The sequence below is a fragment of the Pholcus phalangioides genome, unplaced genomic scaffold, assembly GCF_987345545.1.
Source record: "Pholcus phalangioides strain wild (caught in Gottingen) unplaced genomic scaffold, Ppha-v1.0 ptg000001l_1, whole genome shotgun sequence".
NCBI lineage: Eukaryota > Metazoa > Arthropoda > Arachnida > Araneae > Pholcidae > Pholcus > Pholcus phalangioides.
In genome coordinates, this window is record NW_028301594.1 from 4,758,762 (window position 1) to 4,776,784 (window position 18,023).

Genomic DNA, 18,023 nt, shown 5'->3' on the forward strand with positions numbered 1-18,023 from the left:
TTTATACTGAATGTTGTTCATTTTTATACTGAATGTTGTTCATTTTTATACTGAATGTTGTTCATTTTTATACTGAATGTTGTTCATTTTTATACTGAATGTTGTTCATTTTCATGCTGTTTATTAGTTTAAAACCAACAATAATTTTATTTTAAGTGAAGTAAAACTATAATAATCAACATATACAGTCAATAATATGTGTGAAGATTTATTCGAAAATTCAAAAACACATCCAAATGCAGAAAATATAACGAAACCAAAAAATACATCAAATCACCGGATTTTGAGCAAAAAACCGAATCTATATTCTTCAATCACCCCAATGCGTAACATAAAATAACCCCAATGCGTTTCAAAAATTTAAATAATACAGTGTAAAAAAAATGCCTGGATACCAGACAACTAAAATTCTTATTAATCCAACCTTATCTTAGGATAGGATAAGCTAAGTGTTTCAACAAGGATTCCCTAACTTTGAAATGGCACGAATTCGAAACAGATAGATAGAACAAGTAGAATTCATCCGATGGACAGGCCTGAAATTTCAAAAGTCACCGGTTTTCAAAATTAATTACAATTTTAACTTATAGATGCCATCACAGTCTCAGTGCAATGTCTTTTAAACAGTTGGCGATATCGTCCATGTCACAAACATGGGTCAAATCACAAACCAATGGATTTGAAACGGTCGCCTTACCCAGTAATGACATGACAATGTGAAGTATACAGTTTGAGGCCACTTTCCTGCAATGTCTTTAGTGCAGTGGATTTGTTTGCCTCACAGATGAAAGGCAGTGTTGTCGGAAAAAATCATTCGGAAGAGTAACTTCACTCCTCTTTAAAATTTCAAGGGGTAGTTTTATTAAAAGGGGGGTATTTTTTTTCCATGAAAAACAAAGTATAGTAACTATTACAAAGAATGACCTAAAATATTTGAAAGCGCATTTTTATTCGCCAACGAAATTTGGAGAAGTAAAATTTAATTTTTATGCATGAATCACGTATCTAGATACACATTAGTGAACACTGGTTCAAGGTAATACAGCAGTGATTCTCATACTTTTGTTACCCGCGGCTCCGTTGCCCAATTCGTGGCTGATCTGCAGCTACATAGAATTTAGTAGATGTTTTCATACATACTTATATAAAAAAAACATTTCAAACCCTGAACAGGAACGAAAACCAGTATTTCCAGCTCACCGTGACGCTCCTAACAAATGTTGGTAATGCCCCTAGAAGCTGCGACGCACACTTTGGGAACCACTGTAATACACCATTTGAGAACTCACTGTAAACGCTGACCTTCAAATGGTCTACGGAAAGAAGTCTTGAAATAAAACGACTGGGGCGCTATCTCTTAATTAAAATTGTAATTGATGTTGCAAACCGGGTTATTTGAAATTCCACGCATGCCCATCAAACTTTGTTCCATCTTTGTCACTGTTTCCTTGTTACATAATTTCAAAGAAAGTCTTACAGAAACACCCCGTATTTGATGAGATGAGGAAAACTTTACTGTACACACACAACATACATTTTACTGGATCTCGTGAATGTACGAATGTTTTATAAATGTAATTCCATCCGCTTTTTTGAAGCTAACTGGAAGCCGAATGATGAAAATACATGCTTCCTGGGTTTAGATAAAATAGGATTTTCTTCGTCCAGCCATTCAAAATTGGCTCTTGACTGTAAAGCTTTTCTTGTAGGTGCCCCACCCCCCTCTCCTGTAACGAAAGATGCCCTGTGTTGTCACAGTCACTGAATATGGGAATGATTTGTTGATAAAGAAAGAAAGGTTTCTGAATTTTAATAAAAAAGAGCTTGAAAGTGAAAGCCACAACATTATAGGGTTTCTTGTTTATAAGCAAAAGTGCCTAAAGGTAGGAAGGAAGCACCTGGAATTCTTCGGAAACCCGATTCTGTACCTGCAAAACGAGTTTTCGAAGAATAATATCGTTACCGCAAATATTAATCACACGCAGAATGTTCTTTTTCGTGTGATTTTATCCTTTGGCAACAACATTATCACAAGTTGACTTTCGAGAAGCTTCCAAGATGTCTGACCTTGGTATCTCAGTGTGTGCAGATGAAGAGATCCCATGGCTTTCGGCTATTTTTTTTATTCGATTTCTTGTGCGTTTGTTTGTCTGGTGGATTCGCACGATATACGTATTATAACAATACGTATCGCAATCTATAAAAGCTAAGCTTAATTTCGAGGAAAACTTCGAACCCTTCAAGATAACACGTTACGTCAATAAAACTATTAGTCGATTGAACATAATCGTGCTAATACTTCTGTAAATGTTAATTTTACTCTTTCGCAGAAGACTATCCGGTCGCGTAAATACATTAATTTTAGATATTTTTTCCTAACGGAGAAACATTTAAGGCCAATTGATAATGTAGTTTTTTAGTTTTTCCTCATACTTCAAACCTCAGGGAGAAAGTCTGTCATAACCTCTGCATACAATCTACATACTACATGAAATAATACACTTAATTAAGTACCTTTCCATGGATTCTCAGAGATTCAGGGTTTTACTGATCTAGGCTTTTTGTTGAAAAGCCTCAATACTGCAATACTGTCATTTTCTGATATTCTACACTATAAATTTACGAAAAAATCAATGTAGGAGGCCCACTAAAAGTCTTGTTTTAAGGATCTTATTTTCACTGGTTCTCAGCCACTTTATAGTTCCAAAGTGTGTCGGAAGATTGTATGGCATTGTCACGGTTATGTGTGCGTTTACAAAGCTGACTATCCGATACTTCATGGGGAGATCACCACATTCTCCCCTCAATAACAAAACGAATTAATGACATGGCACAGGTTATACATTTCCTGATGATCATGAACATTTCTATGTATACAAAAAATACCGTGGAATTATCGGCATCAAAGTTTCATCTTGAAAAATCCCTGTTCTGTCCCAATAGTAGTACTTAAACTAGCTGCCGAACTGCACATCTTCGTATTAGAAGACACTTTTTTCACCTAGAGACAAAGATGAAAAGCCATAAGTTTTGCATCATTACAGTGAAACACAAAAATCCGAAATATTCATCGGATCATTCCAAACGTTCTCGGAGCTTTTCTTAATTTTAAGTCATATAATTCTGTTATTTTTCCGACATCTTCCAACTAGCTTTTCTAAAATCCCATCCTTGCAGAATTTGGCTACTTTGTAAGTTTGTGTGAACCCGTGTGTGTTTTTGAAAGTTACATCATCAAGTATTTTAAATCAGAGATAGAGGACGGTGAAAACAAAACTAGTTTATTTAGCACGCACAAATACCGAAACTAAAACGGTTTTGAAAAATTTGTTCACGATTAAAGAAAAAAACTGTGTTAACCGATATTTAATTGCATCGAATATTTCTCTATAATTAAACTAGACCATAATAAACTTAACTAAATAATAACTCACAGTATGAATTCAACCAAAGAAGCAGATTTTGATATTGCTAAAACAGGAATTAATTCGGAAATTAGTGTTAAAAACCAACAGCAGATCACGCTAACAAAAAAATTATTTTGTTTTGGAATGCGCATTAATTGAAACTGGAAAACTGGAGTGTGTTGGGAAAGAGTTCATTATATAAGCATTTTGAAAGTACAGTACAGTTAAACAATTAAGAGACATTGCAGCACACACGCACCACAGTATCAGTTCTTTCAATCTTTTCCAATAGAATTTTCGTTGCAGTGCTTTGCTTGCTAGCTACAGGGCTATATCAACAGTTCTACCAGAAAGCCTCCGCGCGAAGCCCATGACGTCACTGAAGTCGTCCAATTCACCTATAGTCATTGGATATACTGCAAAAAAGGTATAGATTTCGCATACGTCGGGATGCTATATCCAATCGCTACAGTTGAAATGGACGAAGTCAGTGACGTCAAAGATACGCGTGGAGGCTTTCTGCTATAGAAGGTGTTGACTATATGCTAAGGGCTGTTTCATGATGCGCCGGAGTCTGTTGCTCAAACACAGCGGTTCTCAACCGGTGCTCCGTGTGCATTCTTGGGGGCTCCGTGGTGATCCGAGGAATATAAAATAAATCAAGAAATTTGATAGATGATTAAAAAAAAAGAGGCCTACATGGTTCCACCATAAAACATTTACACAAGAAAGGGCTCCTCGAGTAAAACAGGGCTTCGCCATAGAAATTTTGTACTGAAAAGGTCACCGTGAGTCAAAAACACGTTGCAGAACCACTGCTCAAACAGAACCAAGTTGCTAACCTGTCAATTACGATAGTTTTGAATCATTGTACTGTCCATTCTACTGAATTATTTCCAAAATTATCTTTCCGATTATTGCCATTAGTGGCTGCCTATTCATTAGTTTGCTTTTTTCAACTTTTTAAAAATTTAAATTTAATCAATCACTACAACAGCAACATGAACGAGAGATCACTCACTTAAAACAGTAAAATAAGCAACTGAAATGTAAAAAAAAAGAGCACGATTCTCGTGTGTTGATGCGCTAAAACGTGTTGAGCAGTGACGTCACGAGGTAGCTCTGAGACCACGCCCACTGAACCAAGGTGTCAAGCGTGACTTCAAAGGGACGAAACAGCCCTTACTATATAGCCCTATGATAGCGATAAACTAATGTTTTTTTCTTCTTTCATTTTCAAAGGAATAGTAAATGCATAATCCAGATAATTTTAAGCAAAGCTAATTTTATTTTTGTAAGAGATTTGAAATGCGATTCTATACATAAAATTCTTTTTTTTTTCTTTCTCAAGTATGATTGAAATCATATTGTTTATAACAAAATTGGAAACGCAATTGCAAAGATGGGGTGAATTTTTCTTATTTTATATGTCTGTTGGGGAAGGGGATCATATTTTAAAATATGTTTCAGTTGTTTCGACTATTGCATTTATGCGACGTTTTGATGGGGTTTTTTTCTCGAGTCGTACAAAGTGGGGTTCCACTGCGGCAATTTCTGTCAACGGCAGAGCACTCGTCTGTACTACGAGAGTTTGGTGATTCGATATCTCAGCAGAAGCATGAGAATTTACTTTCTGAAATTGTTCATCTCCGCTTGGTTTCCAGTCTTCCGGACTGATTACGAATTAAATGTCCTGTGAAAATATGGACAATCAAAACTGTAAAAATATTCAAAGTACAGCGATTACGTTAAAAGCCTGACTCTGAGACATACGCCTAACAAAACTGCTCACAGATTTCGGTACGGCCTAATACTGGAGTTTAGTAATGATTACGCTGTAAGCCAGGAGTCTTCAACATATGGGAGGAGTCAGGAGTCATCACTCGGGGCTTTCTGTGGTAGCCAGCCGACAATTTCGAGGAAACATCGATTTAACATCAAACGATGATGAAATAAGTAAAAGAAATTGATAAATCCCACAGGCGCCTGAAAGGTGTATCATACTGTAAAGCTGTGAGATATTTTCCAAATAAAAGAGAACGCTGTGCTTTCGATACATTGACGAGGGCGTCGTAACAAGTTCGAGCCCTGCAATTCCAATATTTGAAAAAGACAAGCATGATTATAAAATTAGCAGAAATACTGAAAACCCTGAATGAAGGAAAAAAGTATCAAGGAAAAGTGTGAAAAATAATTTCAGAAGAAGTATTTATTGGAAGAAATAATTTCCAGAACTGTTGGAAATTATTTCATGTTTGAGGAAAATTCGTAACTTATAAAGACATAATTTCTAAATTCAATAAATTCATTATCGAAAGGATTTCAGAATCAATAAAAGAAATAAATCATCAAAAAATTTCAGAAGCGTTGAAACAAATTATTTCAGAATTAATTCTAATTCGTCTTTTGCAGGAAAAATTATTTCGGGATAAATTCAAATTCATCTTTAGCGAAAGGAATTAATTTAGATTTATCTAAAGTTAAAGGAATTTTAATTCAAATTCAAGTTAAAGAGGTGAATTATTTCAGAATAAGTAAATAAATCTCCAGTAATTTGGGGCCCCTGGTTTAACTTAGGAGCCCGTTAACCCATACACTAAGACACCGCTATATTAAATTAAGTTCTTGATACTATCAGGACCGTAACTAGTCTGTGGCAACCGAGACACTGCCCCAGGGCCCCAAGCCGAATATGGGGCCCCAAAAATTTCACACTCATTTTGCATGAAAAGAACCCTTTCCAAGAAGAATCCCAACGAGAAGTCTTATTCGGGGCGCCCGAAAAGACACATTACGGCCCTTTGTATACCATCTTGCAATTCTAACTATTACAGTACAGCTAGGTGTTCCACGGCTTTCTCATCGAAATTTTTAATTTGGCTGAAAGGTTGACTGCCCGACAGAATTAATTATGTAGTTATAATAATGTCACATAATATACTGACCATTCATTTTCTTCTCCTCCTGTTTGTTATGGTCGTTCCTCTCCTCTCGCTGGGTCTGATAAGATCCGGTGATGTCATGTTACTCCCTCGAGGATCGTATACGGGATAGATGACCTCTCTGGACTTGTCTGAAGGAACGTCGGACATCTTGATGGCCGTGTCGATGACCTCTCTGGGCGACAGCGATTTCGAATTCAGGTCGTCTACTTCTCTCAGAGCTATAGATGGTTTTTGACTTCGTCGGGGTGGGGACGATTCTTCGCAATCTCCTCGGTATGCATATCGATCTCCATCGCAAGGTACGGCAGGATCGCGTTTCTCTCTTATCACAGGACGTACCACCTCCCGACTGGTTGATCTTCTTTGGTCATCTACATAAGGATCGTCACGTCTGTTGTCTGATCTTGGTTCGGTCTCATACCGTCGTTCTCCAGTGGGTCTGTAACCATCTCGAGGAGGAGATGACTTCTCGACTGGAACACGAACTAAGCGATCGTCATCTACTGGTCTTGAAGATGTTGATTGCCTGTTTCTAGATCTCGTTTCATAATACCTGTCGTCAGAGTCCAATTCCTTCCTCGAATAACTGCTGTCGTCGGATGTCCTATCGTTGAGATCGACCCGATCCCGTCCGTAGTCACCTTTACTTCGATAGTCCTTATCATCGTCATCATACCTTCCTCGACTGACATACCTATCTTCACCCGTCCTGTAACGTTGATCTCTGTCATCGTCTCTGCGACTAGCAGGCGGATATCGGTCGTCGATATCGTCCACGGATGATTTCGTTTCTGTACGGGGTCGATTTCTCCTGTAGTCGTCGTCACTTTTGGAATAGGATCTCTGGTCTAATGCAGGTTCGGTCCTCGAAGATAACAGCCCTCTTGATAAATCTCTGTCTTCCGTTACGTAGACAGGTCGATCTCTGTCGACGACACGCTCTTCTCCCTTGCTGAGGCTAGATCTAGACCCTTCGTCTTCGTAATCTCTTCGTCGATACGGTCTGTCGTCAACTGTGCGATCACGATAACGATCATCAATGACTGCGGGTCGTCGATCTCTGTCTCGGTCATCGATCCTGTCGTCGACTGGACGGGACTTAACTGCTGGTCTTACAACATCGTCATCTTTGTACCGAGAAGGACGATCCCTGATGGTATCGTCTCCTTTAGCTCGATCGACGTAACGATCATCCTTGTCGTCATCGCGAATATATGGTCTCGGTCTTTCGACATCATCTCGTTTCCTTGTAGCAGGTATTTCAGGAACAACGGCCGAAGTCCTCGCGGGCCCATCATATCGTCTCTCAACAACAGGATCGGGTGACTTGATAGGTTCTCTGCTCATTCTCAAGTCGATGTCATCATCTCTCGGCCGAACGTCTGAACGGGGCCTGCTGTATCTGTCGTCATCACTGAGGACTCGATCTCGGTACCTTCCATCATCGATTTCTCGACGCTTATATTCATCATCGTCTCGTCTTCTGTTCCTATCGTCATCCGGGTTACTTCTATATCGTGTACCGTCTTCTCTTGTCCGGTACCTATCATCTTCATCCCTATATCGATCATCCGGCCTCCTATCTCTGACGTAAGAATCAACGTCAGTCGCTCTGTACCCGTCATCTCTTGGTCTAGATCTGTCGTATCGATCGTCGTCCCTGTATCTTCTGTTGGCATCTGTATCTCGGTAACGGTCATCTCTGACCCTGTCGTCACGGTATCTATAGCCATCATCGGTGCGAGGTCTATCGTAGGATTTGTCTCGGATCCTATCGTCGGCGACTCTCCTTCGCACCTCATCGTCAGCTCTTCTAGGTGGAGGTGCTCTGTCATATTCATCGTCATAACGTCTACGAGGAGGATCATCGTAGTCTCGCCGACTAGTGACGGAATCCGCCGGACGTCGATCTCTATCTCTACTTGGTTGATCCCGGAGGGGAACTCGATCTGAAAAAAAATCAAATAGAAATTAAAACTCGAATCAGGTACCAAAGATTTTTCCACCCTTTAGTAAAATTTTTTATATCTTGTGTTGAAGAATTATGATAATGCAGTGAAAAAGACCTATGTATATAACGATACTCAAGGGACCGAAGAAACGTATCGTTATAAAGGACTTGAGCTGATTATGGGGGGGGGGGGGTTTGGGTGCCCTCAAGAGAGGATATTCCAAACCACCTCATCCCTCTCGTGGGCCAGAACTGGACTCAGCTCCTCTGTTGCCAAATGTAGATGTAATACATCAACACTATGAAAAGTGCATCTAGGACAGACTCTCTGGCAGAGAGTAATAGCGTTATATAGGCGATTATCGTTAGGATTTTCACCGTATTATCAAGCCCATTTGTTCCAAGTACGACAGATTGCATACAAATAAATCATTATATGGCTGTTAAAGTCCAAAAACCAAAACTGTGATCAAAGGAAACAGTGTCATACATACAGATTGTTCCAAAATGGTATGACGATTTTTAGAAAGAAGTTGTAAGCAAACTGTGATGAGATAGTATCCTTGCATTCATTGGCGAAAAACGGTACGGGGTTGGTTTTATAGTGTTATTTTGCATTTCAAAAAGTGTGACACCCCCCCCCCCCCCACTAACTTCGAAAGAAATAAAAAAGTAAAGAACACCCCCACCCTTAAGTAATTCTGCGTACGCATATGGTTCCAAGAGATAAATACGTAAGGTCGGGAAGTTTTTTGTTAGTACGCGTCATTGTATCATCATTGTCTCCGGCAGATGGCACCTTGGTAAGCGTATGCCCCAGATGCTTTGCAATACAAGGGTTTGTATTGCAAAGACCATTGTCTATAATGTATATCGTCTATACACCATTGTCTGGAAATGTTACACAGAAAATCGGACAGACAAAAAAATGGAGCATTTCTCTTTCTGAATCTTTCAGCAATTTTCATCTGAATCTTGAGGCAATTTTTCATCTGAAAATTGCCTCAAGTTGGTTCCAATATTTGACCTTATACGCATTTCGTAAACATTGATCTGAGGAATTTCTAAGGCATTGATACATACCATGCCGGAATGCATGATCTGAGCGCATGTGATATGTATTTATGTTGTGTGAGTTGCGTATGTTTCATGTTCTGGTGGTGCTGCCACCTGTGTCCCATATTGTGAAGTGAAAATGGCAATTGGGAATTATCAAATTATGTAAATATATTGAAGGTCTGCCGCTCTCTGTTGAGAGGCTTTTTTCCAATGAAGGACCGGCTAGCATTCGTGCTTCGAAGTTGCAAAACAGCAGAAAATCAACTTGAGCCTATCACCACAGTGCCGCCAGTGGGGTTCGAACCGAGATCATCACGATGCCCAAATTACCACATAGCGGCTGGCCCTGATACAAAATGGTTCTACCAATTGAACCCCACGAGAGAGAGGGTGTTACTGTTTATTCATGTAAAAAAGAAAAGAAACTCACCATCACGGATATCTTCGGAAGAGCTTCTCTCGTAGACATCTCTATCAACTGGTCTTCTTTGTCTCCTGTCTTCTTCTTCTTCATCGAGCACTCGCCTCGAAGGAGGTACGACATCGGCGTACCTTCTGTCACCAGCATCGTAATCGCTCTTGCCCGAAATCCCGGGCACTCTGTCCGCTCCAACTGGTAGCAGTGGCCTGTTCTCTGGTGATGATGAGGACACGGCACGGGAAGTGATGATCGGAATGGCATCTTCGTCAATCCTTCTAGGTGGATTGGCATCGTATCTATCTCTGTTTGTTGTTGACGCGTGTTCGTGACCGATCGTGTCGTGTTTATCTGAGGGTGTACCTGTGAAGTAAGAATATAAGTTTTATAAATTTCACTTCAGCAGTCTTTGAACAGTTGCGATGGCAGTTCGAAGTACAGGGTGTCTCATAAATTCGTAGGTAGTTTAAAAATTCAAAAAATCTGAATTTTTAACCCTAGAATGGTACGTAAAAAAATCTATACTTGTGGTACCTATGCAAAACTACTACTACGTCCCTCAGGAACGAGTGAGAACACAGTGAGGCGACCACGAGTCCGGAAGTTCATAAAAGAGGCTAGCGATGAAAAAATACATATATATAAGTTGTATTGCTTTGTTCTACACCTCACATACTCGTGCAGCGAGACAAAAAAGAGAAAGACGTCACTCAACGAGGTGCGCGACTTGAACAATCCAGTTTGTTTTCTCCTCGATCTGGTGATTTTCGCTATCCTGCTGATTGATCCGTTTATTTTTTTCTTTCTTTCCCTCTTCTGCGAAAGAATCATCATCATCCCACCCATAGATTTCAAAACCCCTCCGGCCACTTTTTGAATCCTCCTCCTCTTTTAGTATGCGTGGACGTCTCTTCCTCAATCCCGTTTTTTTTTCCCCCTTCCTAGTCACAATTCTCGTATCGCTTACCTCGCTTCGCTCCATTATAATGCAGCCTTAGACGCATAGGTACCATTCTAGGGTTGATGTGAGTTGTGAAAAAATTACTCTCCCAAAGATGGATTGTTTTGTAGAAAAATGAATTAATTAAAATTTTTGTCTGTAGAGGGTGCTGCACAATAGAAAATCACTGGATATATGCAAACCAGAGTCCTATAAAATGCAGGGTGCATGGCTAGCATTTCATTGCTGAATTTACATTCAGTTGATTTTTTCTGCACCAAAAAAAAAATTCCCCCTTCGGTAAACTTTTTTGCAATACCCATCGTTCAATTTTCCAATGTCTTGAAATTTGTGGCAATTTAAACTATATCAAATTTTTTAGAACGCCCTGTACATCCTTGAATGGACAAAATACTAACCCTTTGATCTGTCCGTTGAGTTATAGTTGCTGTTGTTCGGTCTCGGCCCGTTCTTTTCACGAGAATTGAAGTCTCCCTTGTCATTCCTAGTATTGTCTCCCGAGGTCCTCGAACCGGGAGGAGCAGCAGTATTTCTTGTGGGTTCGGTGCCGCTTCTGTTTTCGCTGGCCTGATTCCGAGTTCCCACGATATTGTTCTGGGCGGTAGTTGAGTTCCAAGCATCCTTATGCTCTCGTCCGTACGAACTTGGAAGCGTCGGCGGGGAAGTCAATTTCGGCTTCGGAGTCGTAGCTGAGTGGCTGACCACCGCTCTTCTCTGTGCATCGATAACGGGAACAGACACCAGTCCAAGGTAAAACTACAGGAAATTTGAGATAGGAACAGTGAGCATTTTAATATCTATTGAAAAGAATCTGAATCATAATAACGATGAAACTATTTGACATTAGTCTATTTTTTTTTTGAAATTGTATACTTTTATGAATATAAATTATTATAAACTCCAAATAAATTTATTTGGAGTAAATAAGTTAATCGTACTTTCAACAAAATAATTAACAGGATTATTGTATATAAAAATAAATGATTTTAAAGAACCCGGTGATTACCATTTATGACAGTTGCATTAACTAGCATTAGTAGAAGTCCAATTTTTCATTAAAATATTATTCGTAGTACATGCCTCACGGTCTAGTGACGTCTTATCAGATGGACCTACGCAGCCATGGACCCCCCGAGTAAAAAAAACGCCCCCCCCCCTGTCCGAATCATTAAATTTCAATATTTATCATATTTTAGTAAAATATTTCATTTCCTTCTGTTAGTAGTAATTTGGCTCAGCCTTTTGCCACTGAAAGGCATTTTTAGAAAAGTTGGCCCCACTGAAAATGTTTCCGGCACCGTAACTCATTGAGATGTACTTTTACTTAGTATATTGTGATGATGTCAATGATTAAGATGTACTTTCACTTCTTACTTTTCATTCATTCTGAAATTTAATTTTCCTCAATTTCTTACCCGAATTTAAATTTTGTTATTTCCAATTTGATTCAGTGTTTTTCCATTAAAAAACGTTTTCCTTCATAATTTGAACCTTTTTGGACCTCCGCTGAAGAACTCTTTCATTCCACGCATCGTTTTACGCAAGAACACATTTTTAATTATGTTTTTTGTCATTGTCAACACAAAACTTATGATTGTTCAAGCCTTTATCTACTACACAATATACGATGACACCTACGTTAAAAAAAAATTAAAAAAAAAACATGATCATCAAAAAACTGATTATTGAAAATTTTAGTGCTTATATCTCAAATATGAGCTAATTAAATAATTGATATATAGTTTGAAAAAAATCATAGTAAAATATAGTAACTGCCTTTTTTTGAATCAAAAGAATGTAGTTATATACAGTGAAATCTCGATATAACGATACTCTGAGGACTAAGAATAAATTTCGTTCTAGCGGGATTATCGTTATATCGAGGTATAACAATATAATCAGTCATATCATCAAATTTATGCCGTTGTTGGCATCTATTTTGAATTGGCGTTGATAGCATCATCATAAAATGCATTTTAAGTATTTATTCACAGGAAAAAATCTACTCAATTTCGTAATTGATAAATCTGTGGTGTTTGGTCTGAACATGATAACTCCAAAATCACATTTTTGAGATATAAGCATTTTCATTGTCATTTAAAAATAAAATATAAAGCATACACACAAATACAAATGGAAATATCCTACATCAGCATGTTGTTTAGCCGCACACAGGTATTTGTGCATTTATCCCACTTCTAATTGGTTATAATTAGCAAGACTTACTTTTAGATCAAAAAGTCATTTTTTGGAGGTATCGTGTTCTGACCAAACACCACTAACCAACTATCAATGTTGTTAAATAACATTGATAGTTGTTTCACTCTGTAAAATTGTTTACTGCACATCACCATTATGTACTACGCAGAAAATAACTTCACGGAAATTCCATTAGTAATTTCACAGGATAGAGATAGTGTAATATAACAATATTAATTAGCAACCTCAAAAGAATGGTAAGAATTTAAAAATGTATTGAAGATGATTTTGAGTGAAATATGAAAAATATCGTTATATACCATAATTTCAAAAGATCTTCAAAAAATACCGTTATAGAGAGATTTATCGTAGTATCAAGAGGACTTCAACATTAGACTTCACGTATTTCCAAACAAGATTCGAAAAGATATCGTTGTAGAGGGATTTATCGTTACATCGAGTATCATGTTAGCTAGGTTTCAGTACGTTTGGAAAGTAAATATTACTTCCAGACATTTATTCTATATGCGATTTTTGAGGTTCTGTACGTTCCCTTTAAGGCTCTGTATAAGCAGCACAATTCGAAAAAAATATTTTTTAATGATTTTTCCGGCGTTCTATATACAGTAAAACCCCTCTTGACGGACACCCTTCAGATGCAGCCACTCCTCTTTTACGACCAAATAACATTTTCCCCTTACACAATAAAAGTATGAATTTCAATCCCCTGATTAACGGTCACCCCTCTTTCACGGTCGAATTTTTGTCCCACCGGTGTCCGCAAAAGAGAGGTTTTACTGTACTTGTCATGAACTATGAAAAAAATTACCAGCTAGGGGAAAAAAATCATGAATTTAACCCATTCTGATCTTGGTTCCACAAACTTGTGGGTTGTTTTTCCCTCACTGCAGACTTTTTTGTTTTTCCCAGGGAGTTAAGCCCTGACTTAAAGGATTGTGTAAATTTACAGTTAGAAATCATGACTATAAACTTTGGGAAATTTCATCAGAGGGCAGTACTTCAAGTTTCAGGGCGTTTTTAAGATGGTTTCCAGGTGAAAGTGCCTCCAGGAAAAGTGTTATTTGTTGCATATAATTTAGCAACAAAATTCTGGAAAAAATTGTATGTGGAAATAAATATACCCTGCATCACCTTGACTGAAAAACCTTGAACGAAAATGAATTATTTTTTACAAAAAAATTGAAAAACTGAAGAAAAAAATAATGTTTCTTAACGCATTTTTTGAGTATCGAAAATCCAAAAGCAATTTGAAAATTCCAAAAAATGAATGCTGGGGTCTGAAAACGTTAAACTTTCAGTTGCCAAAGCATTCAAGTCTCTATCTTTATATCACAATAGAAAATAGCGCCACTTATACTGACCACGGAATATATAAAAAGATCCTTTTATCTAATTTTTTTGTGTTTATTGACTCGCACTGATCGGCTTCAGAGCTTTCCAAATGTTAAGGATTGAATGACTCACCCAAAGGAACCAAAACATGACTATCAAGATCGCGGCACTAGTCACGAAACCAACACCGTAGCAAGATCCTCTGAAACATCGGCCGAACGCTGATGCGACCGCTTTGCGTACTGAGCTCATTTCGAACCTACACTCGCTTTCACCGCTTCCTGTTTTTTAGTATGAGGCCTCCATGCATGCAATTGGTCGGTTGTCGTTACAGGTTCGCGGCAGACGCACGACTTTCTTATGCCACCTTCCCACTATAGCTCTGCTCTGTATAGTTATAAGTTCAAGAAATTAACATCGGTTTTAAATAGATCCTTGTCGTTGTTTTCCTTTTGAATCTATCTTGTCACTTTGAACGGATCGCTACTGGTCGGTTATATTTCAGAGATTCCGTCTATGAAGATTGTTTATGGATGTGTGTATGGTACCGGATTAGGGTTTCCCAGGGTTGCGTACTTGACGTGTGTGTTCTTTTGAGAAAATATATTTTGGGTGTCGAAAACATCGCTGATGACGTCGGTAATAATGATATAACTCACGCAGAAAAACAAATAGTCCGATCGATTTCGTAAACCTCAGTAAGGACCGTTCAAGTGTTACGTAAGCACTACTGGAGTGGGGGGGGGGGGGGGGGAAAGGTCGATTTTTCTTAATTTTGATGACAAGGGCTGGGAGGAGGGAGGAATTGAACAATGATTACGTAAGCGATTGGTAATTAAAATATGAAAATGAGGAAATAATTTTATTCCAATCTCAATTGAAGAAAATTGAATTTAACATCAGTCTAGTGCAGTGTTTCCCAAAGTGGGCGATGGAATAATTCAAGGGGGCGATAGAACCTACTGATTTAACATAGGATCCTATGGGTTTACTTGAGTTGGGGGGGGGGCGATGAGAGGAAAAAATTTCTGATGAAGGGGGCGATGGAACAAAAAGTTTGGGAGACTATGGTCTAGTGGATATGTTCAGTCAGACACAAAAGTTTACATACATAATTAAAAAGTGCACTTAGAAGGGAAAAAGTCAAAGGATTTGAGAACCTGACTATTTTCTACTCAAACACTCGGCATATACAAATCAGTCTTTCTGATAGAAATACATAAAAAATAAATTCGTACAAAAAAAATCATTCAAAAAATGTACACATCACAAAAGTCTACATACACAAAAGAGAAATTAAAGTATTCTCAGTTTATATGCATTATAAAGTAATTTAATATTTCGGGCGGCTCTCCATTAGTGCCAATTGCTGCCTGCAATAATCTTGGGCATTAATCTTTGGGTTGCAAGATTGAACCACGTTTTCTGTCACACATATGGCGTTATTTCAGACCACGTTTGCATCAGTACTTTTATCAGGTATTTTCTGTCAGAAATACCTACTGAATTATCAAACTCTTCTCTTGGATTCATTCCCTAAGTGCTTCATAGGACTCAAGTCTGGTGAAAGTGCCTTGTACACCAAAGCCTCCTACATACTACACCTATCATAGCATCTAGGAGGCTTTGCTTTGTACACAGGAGCCATACCTTTACATCCTGCGCAGTATGCTTTGGATCGTTGTCCTGCTGAAAGATCCTTCGTTTTACAATGCATGGACTGATTCTTGCAATATTTTCAGGTATTGCGGGCTGTCTATTGTACTTATTTTCCTACACCAGATGAATTCCAAACCATAATTGTACATTACCTCAAAACATGCTTGACTGTAGTGGTCAGCTTTTCAAGTTTCATTGGCTCATTTTTTTTTTCGCCGTTAATATTTTTCACGACCGTCACTTCCGAAGATACTTGCATCGGTGAAGATGACGATATTGAAATCCTTCAGATTGAAAAAGTCCTATTAAACATTTCCAGACCAACAGTTTACCTGGTCGTTGCTGCAATGTACTGCGACGATTAAGGGGCGGTTCAAGTATTACGTCAGCAAATTTTTAGCCATTTCTGACCCCTCCACCCCTCGTCAGCAAAATTTCGTCATCAGCTCTGCCCCTCTGAATCCTAACGCATATTGGTGGAATCAGAGACGTACACGAAGGGGGGGAGGCATACGGGGGGGGGGGGCTCGAGCGGCTCCCCCGACGATAAAAAACGAATTTTTTGAACGCAAAAAAATATTTTTCTTTAAATTGAAATTTTGGAAGAAAAATACATTTATGTTATTATAATCAATTTCTGTTAATTTCAATGCTATTTGAAGACTATGAATTCAAAATTTATCTTTATTAAATTCATTGCGACCCACCCTCTAAGCCCCATATAATGATAAATCGTATAAAAGCACTTGACCCGTGGACTAAATATGGCCCTGGGGGTTATTTGATGAGGCCCCTGCCCTCCTCAAACCTAATTTTGTGAAAATGAACTAAGCGGCACATTTACAGATCGCTTAAATGACATGGTACAATTCCAAAGCACTTAAGCGGCCCGTACACATTTCCAGATCACTTGGATCCGTGAAACATTTAGAGATCACTAAAGTGGCTCTAGACCAGACCAGAATGAAATTTATCTTCCCGGGCCTGGCCCTTAAAAGTGGCTCTGTAGGGCACTTATCAATGGGGGGAATGTTACTTCAAGTGCCCACAAACTGTGAAAAAGTTTTTCTCGTTTTTGGCGCATCGAGTAAGATGCCATTAAGAATAGCTCATATTTCATAAAGGGTGTTTGATGACGTAAGCATTATCCAAACCCCCCCCCCCCATCATCAAATAGGAAACCCCCTTCCCCCCAATTAATGCTGACGTAATCCTTGAATGACCCCTAAGAAGTAAATTTTGATGCTTTATAATCATTTCACAAAATATTCATTACTATTTTTAATTTCTGATCGTGTTGGGTGGCGAGGGGGGCAGTGCTTACGCCTCTGGTAAGTTTTAACACAGTTTTACTCAATTTTGCTCACAAGTGTGGGGGGGGGGGAGAGAAGTTAGGGCTTTGGTCACTTGTTCTGACAAGGGGAAAAGGTAGAAGATAGTCAAAAGCCCTGCTTACATAATGGGACCCAGAAACGTTATGGTAGGATTACCAGATTCGAAAACTGAGAAAGAGGGGTGACATCAGCGCGCGCACTCTTAGTAACAATTTCCACAACAGATGGCACCACTATTCTGACCAATAAAACCGGCCACAACAATGATCTTTCCCAATTAAAACAAAACCGAACAGAAAAAGCGAAAACAGAAAATTTCTGGGAATTTCGTTCACTTTAGTACCATTTTAAAGAAAGCGAAGGTTCCGGAAAATTCATTTACTAGTATTACAGTTAGAAATAGATAACTATATAAAAAAATATATATATATTCAGAAATAAAATGTTCATAATAAAATATAATTTCAACGTAATAAAAATACATAATAACATACATATATATAACATAATAAAAATATTCATAAATCTCCAATGTTAAAAAATTTCATCTTTACGAAAAATAATTTTAAATTTATAATTTCAATTTTCATGCATTCGCAATGTGCTGCCATCTATGATAAATATTAGAAACTAAATACATGGTCATGTCTTGAAGATAGTGCCTCTAATATATTACAATCTGAGTAATATTAGTTGATATGTAATTAATAACACTTTTTCAATTTATACATGTACGA

At 38.3% G+C, this 18,023-nt stretch overlaps 1 protein-coding gene across 1 annotated transcript; it reads right to left on the minus strand.

Annotated features, from left to right (window-relative positions):
* Positions 1-192: 192 nt before the first annotated feature.
* On the minus strand, positions 193-14,692 carry LOC149089720 (uncharacterized). The gene is made up of 5 exons (XM_089239956.1): positions 14,426-14,692; positions 11,140-11,497; positions 9,793-10,143; positions 6,353-8,301; positions 193-3,001 (listed from the first exon to the last, which is right to left on the minus strand). The coding sequence occupies exons 1-4, from the start codon at positions 14,543-14,545 to the stop codon at positions 6,356-6,358; spliced, it is 2,775 nt and encodes a 924-aa protein (XP_089096082.1). The 5' UTR covers positions 14,546-14,692; the 3' UTR covers positions 193-3,001; positions 6,353-6,355.
* Between the last annotated feature and the right edge of the window lie 3,331 nt (positions 14,693-18,023).

Coding starts and splice junctions, on each gene's coding strand:
- LOC149089720 (XM_089239956.1), bottom strand. CDS start 14,545: ATGAGCTCAGTACGCAAAGCGGTCGCATCAGCGTTCGGCCGATGTTTC. Junction 11,498..14,425: donor TCATGTTTTGGTTCCTTTGG/GTGAGTCATTCA, acceptor AATTTCCTGTAG/TTTTACCTTGGACTGGTGTC. Junction 8,302..9,792: donor TTCCGAAGATATCCGTGATG/GTGAGTTTCTTT, acceptor ATTTTTTTTCAG/ATCGAGTTCCCCTCCGGGAT.